This window comes from Denticeps clupeoides, chromosome 2, assembly GCF_900700375.1.
Source record: "Denticeps clupeoides chromosome 2, fDenClu1.1, whole genome shotgun sequence".
Taxonomy (NCBI): Eukaryota; Metazoa; Chordata; class Actinopteri; order Clupeiformes; family Denticipitidae; genus Denticeps; species Denticeps clupeoides.
The window spans coordinates 29,290,866-29,299,939 of record NC_041708.1 but is presented as its reverse complement, the minus strand read 5'-3'; the positions used below and the strand labels follow the sequence as shown (position 1 = coordinate 29,299,939).

General features: G+C 42.3%; 1 protein-coding gene across 2 annotated transcripts in view; it reads right to left on the bottom strand.

The window, feature by feature from the left end:
• Positions 1-775: 775 nt before the first annotated feature.
• The window catches only part of fam49bb (family with sequence similarity 49 member Bb), a 29,879-nt gene continuing 21,580 nt past the window's right edge, over positions 776-9,074 (bottom strand). For both annotated transcript variants that reach the window (XM_028970346.1, XM_028970347.1), the window contains exons 6-12: positions 7,674-7,813; positions 4,296-4,373; positions 3,046-3,162; positions 2,772-2,851; positions 2,563-2,689; positions 2,414-2,484; positions 776-1,679 (exon numbers count right to left, since the gene is read on the bottom strand). In XM_028970346.1, coding sequence (XP_028826179.1) covers positions 1,613-1,679; positions 2,414-2,484; positions 2,563-2,689; positions 2,772-2,851; positions 3,046-3,162; positions 4,296-4,373; positions 7,674-7,813 — 680 coding nt within the window. In that variant the 3' untranslated portion in view covers positions 776-1,612. The remainder of the gene's footprint in view (positions 1,680-2,413; positions 2,485-2,562; positions 2,690-2,771; positions 2,852-3,045; positions 3,163-4,295; positions 4,374-7,673; positions 7,814-9,074) is intronic.

The window sequence follows — 9,074 nt, the reverse complement described above, 5'->3', positions numbered from 1 at the left end:
GCGCATGTTAGAAAGTTTGCACCAACCAGCCCCTTATTGGTTTTTTTTTTGTTTTTTTTTTATCATCCTTACAGTTGCTGGAGGGGGAGAAAAAAAAAAATACTTCGGCCAGCCCAGTGGCCCAAATGCATTGGCCACACAGCAGAATGCCGCAAGGGCTTTGCAGAGTGTGGTTTCAACAGATTTCCTGAACAGTAACGTAGAGCACACATATTTTACTACATTTTTATACCATACTCATGCACATATTGTACACACACTCAATGGTACAACAGTCAATAACTGCTACAGTCGTTACTGCTGCTAATAAATTCTGCACTGTGACAATGACTGAACCGTGGCAAATAAAGTTCAGCAGACAACCCCCAAACTGTGTTTTTTTTTTTTTTTAAATAATATTGTCCTATTGCATGTATGAAGATGTCCTTTACAAATGAGCAGCAGTATGAAACTAAACACAAGACACGAAAAGGGACAAAAGGAATAAAACAGAAAGGATGATTAAAACAGGAAATCAAATCTATTAAAAATGTAATTAAAGGAATGACAGTCTTGAATTTGACATCTACAATGTCAGACTATAAAAGGAAAATGCAGAGGAACAATAAAACACCCAATTAAATAACTTCAGTGTTTTAAACACATTGAAAAGCACTTTCTTCTCTTATTTTCCAGCCTTGATACCCTTAATGTCCATATATGGTAATGGTGCCAATATTTTACAGATGGAAGGGACGAAATGTGCATGCAGGGGAATTACTAATCACAAGGCAGACAAAGAAATATGCATTTTATTTCAGACAAAAACAAGGGAGGAGAACAAAAGATTCACATATGGGAAAAAAAATGCAAGTAGTTTTATTTCCCCTACATGTACGATCCACCCATTCCCCACACCACAGGATTCAGAATCACAGTTTGAAAATTAGTTTCCAAATTTAGGAGAAAAAAAAAGAATATTAACAGAACAAAAACCCCCACACACACACACACAACTAGAGACAAGGAGGAGGAAAAAAAAAAAAAAAAAAAATGACAAGCAATATCTATAAAAATATAAAACAGTACTATCTTTAATAAACTCCATTTCAACAAGTACCATTTTAATAACAAAACATAATTTAAACATTTTTCCTTAAATTTACAGAAAATGCAAAGAAACTTGAATCATTTTTAAATAGAGGGAAAAAGACATTTCATCATGCAGAATATTAAATATTATTTCAAACAAAATAATATATACTCTCTATATATATTTCTCTCTTTTGAAATTTCAAGTCAAAAACATTTCCCCTCCCTTGCACAGGGGAGAGAGAAAAAAAAAAAAAAAAGAGACAAATATGAAATGCTTTCATAGCTGCCATTTATTCCATGGCCTTTTCAGAGATGTTAAACAACAAAAAGTAACGCTGTTTTGGCACAGAAAAGAGACTTTCGAGATGGCCGTAGTATTTGCTTTGTAAAAGAGGGAGGAGAGAGATGCCAAAGCTCTTTGTTTTTTGTCTTTTATGGTTTTTCTTCTTTCGTTAAAAACATTCTGTGCTTTGCTGTCATTTGGATAGAGCGCACTCTCCCAAACTCTGCATGAGGCCAGGAGCTGTGGCAGAGGTGGTCATGGCTGCAGCATGGCTTTGATGGTCTTGTTGGTCGACTCATCATTCAGATGCTTTGTGGTGTACCTGGCAAAGATGTACATTAGAGATCGGTTCAGATTACTTCGAATGACATGATTTAAACGAGACGCATATACAATGCACCAGAGCCTATTTGTTCCTAACCCCATTTTGATGAGGGAACACAATGCACATTTCAGAAGTCCTGTATGTTGCATTTAAGAACACATGGAGAAGAAATTGCTGCTTGCTATTTAGCTAGTAAGAAAACGTCTTCTGGATTGATTTTTGATCATGATGGGAACTGTATTCCCTAAACAAGACATTACACTTTGCTGCACAAAGCTAGTTAGGTTAAAATAAATGTCTCAAATGAAAATTACTTAATTATGGTATTCCAGTTTGAAATTATGTAATTAGTTTCCATCTATTAGTACCTGGACTCTATTGTAAGATATAACTGTTCAGTATCAAATATTGGCACGTTAAGCAGGACTAAAAATAACAGACTTTACAACATGGCTGTTGTTGGAAGCATCATCATTTTAGCCTTGGCAGATGTGTTAAAAAGCCCTGGGAAGAGAGGAACCGGGGCCAGACATGGGGCATCAGCTGCTGGGGACAGTCCCCTACTGAACTCCACGCTGAGACTCGGGAGTGATTGATGTGTCCTGGATATCTCGCCTACGTTAGGTGCGAGGCACAGATGTCTGCTTGCTATGGATACCATTGTGTAAACAAACAGCTGTACCCGGGTATGAGAAGTGTGATGTGAAGGCAAGGAGGCACCCCGGATATACCTGAGAGCGTTTAAAAGGCCATCTACAGTGTTAGGAGGTTGGTCTTTAAGGACCTTGATGCACCCTTTCATCTGTAGGAGACAGGAGAAGAACTTAGCGTTATGGTTCGAACTCTTAAATCTAAATGTAGACATTTCAACCCGACTCACGTCAATCTTGGAGGACTTGGAAAATGCCCCCACGGGGTGGACATAGTCATAGAGGATGATGACGCCCACCATGACGCGTAGGCAGAAGGACACAGTTTCCTCACTCGAAAAGCGGCAGCGGTAATCGCTGGTTCAAGGGAAAGACAGGAGGAGGGTGTGAAACTCTTGTAAATTAATAAAATCAAACTTGCAAAAAAAAAAAACCTTACGGATTCTCCAGCATGACTTTGCACACGCTCGCCATGGTGCTCAACACATCTGTGGTGTTCTCTATTGGCAAATTCTTGTTCTGCAGTTCAAGCAAACACAAATAATCAGAATAATCACCTACTGTGTTAATAATACATCGGTTGTTAGGATTTGAAAGGAAGTGGTGGTATCTGGATGGGGTTGGGGCTGTGAAAAAAATGCATTGACTGTATTTCCAGGCTGGCTCATCCAATGATTAAAAAGTGATTAAATATTCTAAGATCAGTCACCCACCTCTGATACAAACTTTGTTGTACCATCACTTAACGTCTTCAGCATGGGTGTGGCGTCGGCGTAGAACAGAGATATCCGATTGGCCAGCTCATTGTTTACCTCATTTTCACCTTCAGCCTGAAGGTAGAAAATTGAAAATTCTAGCACACAGGCCAACATTATTTCACTATCCAGAACAGATTTAAACCCATGAAATATGATCATATATTATATATCATATTATGAATACCCAGACATTCCAGGCAGCTGAGTCGGCACGTATAGGCACACTGCTCTCAGCACTTCACTTCCCAACTAATCTAACGGGCTATGACAAGACATGTGAAATAATGATCCCATATGGAGTGACTTTTCCCCCATTTGTTTAATGTTAAATTCAGGTTGGCGGGGAATGGGGAGGAGAAAGAAGACAGGAAGGTAAATGCAGGTTTCGTATATCCTGATGTTTAGAAATGAAACCGTTCATTCCCACAGGGATTGTTAGACCTCTGGGTTTAGTCGTCAGAATGTTGTGTCTCGGGCACGACTCCGTGTTCTTAGTTTAAATACTGAGAGCACGATATCCATAAACAGTGAAAGACATAAAAGTCATTCACACGCTCACATCCTCCCAGACATTTTTAACACTCCATTACAGATCGAAGTGAGAACCTGAGAGTGGGTCTGAGGAGGAGGAGGAGGAGGACGGTGGGGGCTGCAAGGAACCAGCTCCACCCAGCTGAGCTCATCTCCCACTGGGTTTCACTGGTCTGGGATCAGGTGTTTGCTCCTGTGGGGCCTGAGCGTCCTGTGAGATGTGAATATCTATGTGTGTGTGTATTTTTGAGAGCAAGTGTGTAAACAGAAGGATGGGGACTGGGTGCTCCACTGGTCATGTCGCTGCATTTGACTGCGCCTGAGCGAGAGACCAAAACTCCCCATCATTCACCAGGGGCTGCTGCCTGAACCACACAGCCTCGGGGGGCTCAGGGGGAGGAGGCAGGGACTGTGTGTTCATGCATACGAGTGAAACGGGGAGTCGCAATGATTAAAAGGGACACAACGGAAGGGGAAGGGATGAGAAAGGAGACAAGAACAGGGGTCACAGACACACACACACACACACACACACACACACAATTGCAGGTTAGCAAAAGGCAAGAAATAAGAAATGAATTTGGTTGTGACAAATTAGAATAAAGAACTGATTGATCTAAATGAGCCCAGGCAGGTTCGGTGAGAAAGAAACCCAGTGAGCAGTTAATACCCACCGGAACGTTGTTGATCCGCATGCGGTTTAGGGTTCTCCTGTAGTAGCTGAAGTCGTTCTGAATGGCAGGATTTGTCATCTGTGAAAATCACACAGTTATTAAACTCTTGCATATGAGTGTGTGTGTACATGTTTGTGGGCCACTGCCTATGGCTGTCTTCAGTTCCCGACACAAAATAATTATAATCATCACAACTGTCATGGGGGAGAAGAAAAAGGAATACACACATGAATACACAAAAAAAAAAAAAAAAAAAAAAAAAAAGACAGCCCTGGGGAGACTGGATGAAAGGAACATTGATATGATTTAGCGATCGCTTTGCTGAAGTGGATTTGTATAATCCGCAGTCACACACTGTGGCTTGTCAGCGCCTAGCATGTTTCAATCAGTGTGTGTTCTTCAGGGGGGGGAAAAAAAAAAAAAAAAAAAAAAAAAAAAAAAAACAATAATTAATCACAGCTAGATCATAATGATTGGAAATAATGAAAACTATTATAGATCAAAACAAAACACAATGCAGAGCCTGTGCATTCATGTATTTATTTAAAATAGATTTAGGCTGAAATGATCCGCATTGCACAAACATCAGCATGTCACTGAGCCATTTATTCAATTTGGCCTTACATCCCCTATAACCCCAGCCACAGCTAAAAACTAACAGTCTTGATTGCCTATATTCACTCTCAAAAGCACAGATCCACCAGGATTTTTCAATGTTGTGATGGCAATTTATGCAAATTCACCAGAGACTTGCAATTTTGTACAATCAGCACAACCTTTCTGCAAATTTTCACCAATAATAGCAGCCGGCAGCTGCTACGAATAAGACAGTGCTACTTTATTCTCATTAGAACAACTTCCCTTTGACTTTCCTGCAGGAGAAAGTGAATAACATTGTTTTTGTTACAATTCATTAATATCCACCTAAAATTATTGCAGCATGCACTGCAATTTTTTTTTAAGTAACTGCTACAAAAACGAGGCATTTCAGAAAACAGTCCTTGTTTAAAATCCTGGTGGGACTGGAAAGCTGAAAGAACTGCATAGTATGACAACTGGTGAAGATGCCACTTTGCATGCACCATATAAAACACAGTCCATTGGTGCGTTTTTGAAGCCAATCCTCCGTACGTTGAAAGTAACCCAATTCTTAGAAAAAAAAAAAGAAACCATCAGCTTTTTAATTTTGCGGTAATTAGCGATGTGTGAGCCTGATATGTTTATGTTAATAATGGTTTGTGCTGCATCTCTTGGTCTAAGTGTTGTCTGTTCACAAGAACTCCAAGGGATCCAAATTTGGCCATTCTCCCCCATGAATAAATCATTCAGTATCTTCCTCCCTGCCTGCTTGTTCTTTGAGTCTCTCTCCTCCCCTGCCTAACAAAGTCTTTTAAGGTCCTCCTGTGTGTTGACCTACATTTGCGAGCAACACACTCGATTTCGGTCCGCAAAAATTCTGCAGTCGTTGTTGTTGTCATCGTCGTCTTCCTTCGGCTGCATCCTTTAAGGGTCGCCACAGTGGATCTGCACAACTGTCCTGCTAAAGTTTCACCTCGGATGCCCCTCTTGGCGCAACCCTCCCTTATTTACCCAGGCACAAAAATACTGCAGTATGCCACAAAAACACGGACCCTCCATGATAAAGGGGAAACTGGATGAAGTCTAATTTGAGACAGACAAATTGTCTGCATGTAATATGTGAACAGGCAATAAGCAATAAAACTGCTCCTTGTCATAGTGAAGTAAGACATACATCAGCCAGATTTCTTCCAATGAAACGTCATATGCAGTAGAAAGTAAAATTTCCTAATGCGTTGGAGAGCTAATGAGGAGAGAAGAAGAACTTTGCTCATGGCCCGAAGTTAACCTTCCACTACAGCGCTGGCAGTCAGACCTATCAGCCAAGCGCCACTTTGGCCCAACCAATGAACGATGCTAGCAGTGTAGCGGCGCGGGGGTGGCCTTCTCTGCGCACCGCAGCCTGCCGCTCGCTCTCAGTCCACTTATCAGACAGTGTTGTGGCTGGTGCCAGCCCAGACGGGCCATTTATCTCGCCTGCCAGTGGCTCTCGGGTGCTAGCGGGGGCTATCTAGGTCAGTGTGCATCGCGGCGTGGTGACTGAGGGCTGGACTGAATGGGGCCGATGTGGCACCTAGCACCCCCCTACCTACCCGCTTTTATCCCACTCGGGCAGAGGCGGGGGGCAATAATTGGGGCACTCCGGTCCCGGTGCCTGAGGGAGGTTAGGGAGAGAGATTGGGAGTGATGTTGCTGGGGTAGGGAAAGCGGGTTTTGGTTGAATCGGGCACAATTGTTGCCCCTCTGAGCAACAATCGAACATTTAATTGCTGTGTAAGTACACACTGTGATGCTCTGAGATAAAAGCAGCTTTAAAGGGCAATGAGACAATAACTGTGAAACCCACAAATCTCAATAGATGTAGCTACAAACGGTAATGAATAAAAAGCGCGGCCATTTACTGAAGTACACTACACGTGCCGCTCTTTCAACATGTTATTACAAGAAAACATTACAAATGCAAATGACTGTTGAAGTGTCATGTAACATCATAAACTGTAAGATACTGTGAAAGAGGATGTGAAAGTTTATGAGCGAGTTTGATCAAAATAACCACCCCTTGCCTTTATCACAGCAGCAGATATTCACTGCATCCTTTCCAGGAATGACTTGCATCCGAACCCTCCCGGCATCTTTTGAAGCATGATATGTCTTAATCATGCAATACTTACCCATTTGTGGCTAAATAACGTGTAACTACAGGCTATATAAATACGGAAAAGCAGATATGTTGAGAATGATATCTGATTTTCAAAAAATATCAGCATATTGTTAGTGGCATAATAAAAAAGAAGGAAAACTCATTTCTTTTTTCCCCCCACCTTGCAGAGCTACAAATGTCTGATTTGGCTGAACGAATCGCTAATTAGAGTCTCATTAGACCAGCTATTAACGTGCAGGAGGAACTTGTTAACCTATTGCACAGCGCTTATCACACCTGAGGAGGAAAGCTGCTCGGGAGGTGCAAGCAGGACTATGGCCAGACTGAGCCAGTCCACACAGCTTTGAATCACGCGAAGACAGGGTCATCTCTCCCGGTCACCACCTTACATCTGCTTCACTGCTATAGTCTTACCTCTTGGCCTAATTTGTCGCTTTTTGGTGAGCCAAATTATAAATAAATTAATTGATCCCAAACATAATTTGTCCTCCGCTAAACCGGTGCTGCCTGCCACATGGCCCCTTTCCAATTGTTCTAGCCTCCACCAGGGGAATACCAATGAGAGTCAGTGAACAATGGCAAGCCGAGGCGATGTCAAGGTCACGGAGGCTGGTGTGGAGTGGCCGAGGGGGACCTGCCTTGAGCTCGTCGAATCGCAGAGTGAAGTGCAGGATCTCGGCAAACTGTTTGGCGAGCGCCTGCTCCCGCTCCAGGTGCTGCATGGGGTCATTGTACGACTCGCTGGTCAGCGCTCTCAGCAGCCGGTGCAGTGCAGCCTCTGCGGGAGTGAGTGAGAGAGTGAGAGAGAGAGAAATAGAAAAGAGAACGTTAGGGCAGCAGGAATTTCTGCAACTGAGAATAAACAGTATTAGCCAAAGGACGAAAATGACTCAAAACACCTCGGTCAACATAGTCAGCTTCTGTAAGAACAGGAATTCGTAAGGCATCTTTGTCTCACAGTAATAGGTGATATTTTCAGTAAACCAAGTGAATGTTGCGCTGAAATAGACTACTACAAATCAGCGATTAATTAACTTCAAAAAAACACTGATTCAGACTTTTTGCACTTCAAAAGATCCTCTGACTTCTGGTACTTTACGATTTGTGGCCAAAACATGATCTAATCCTTATTACGGCGCGCGGGCACACACGTGGGCTTACATAAGATGCTCCACTAAGCTGCAGGACGCCCCTGACTACTGTAGTTAAGATGGAGCTTGAAGAAGGAAGTTAAGTAAGTGTGTGTGTGTGTGTGTGTGTGTGAGCGCGCGCATACACTCTGAGGTAAGAGCAGTACAGACAGCTTAGTTTCATGCTTGCAGGCAAATTCGGATTAAAAAGCATGGAGGTCCCTGGGCAGGAGGCGTTTTTGGGCTCATACCTACACCTAATATTAAAGGGTGGTGTGTGTGTGTGTGTGTGTGTGTGTGAATCCCCTTTAAATCTTACATATAGAGAATAAATGACTAATAGAGAATTAAATAATTGCTAAAATGTGGACATTTTTACACATGAAGCAAAGCAAAAAAAATGCTTACATTTACGGCATTTACCAGACGCTCTTATCCAGAGCGACTTACAAATCAGTCTTGCTCAGGGACACAATGGTAGTAAATGTGATTTGAACCTGGGTCTTCTGGTTCATAGGCTAGTGTGTTACCCACCAGGCTACTATCACCCTATGCTAAACATGCGTGGGTTTTATGAACCACACAATCCCACAGTACAATTGTACAATCAGTTAAAGCTCTGCCTTTTTTCGGCTGCATTTACGTCATGTGTCTTGTGACGTGCACGCAAAAAGGGACAAAGAGCCTTGGGGTACTGGCCTTGTTAGAGCCAGGGCATAATCAGAGGACGTAAGAAAAGCATGGTTCTTCAGTTAAACCCCCTTTTAGACTTTAATTATTCTGAAAACAATGGACAAGCATCTCCCTGAACATCACCTCCTGTACAATGAAGCTGAGGGACACCAGACTCATGTCAGGTGAGGAGGAGCAGTCAGATCATTACATTTTCGTTTGAATTGAAATGAGATA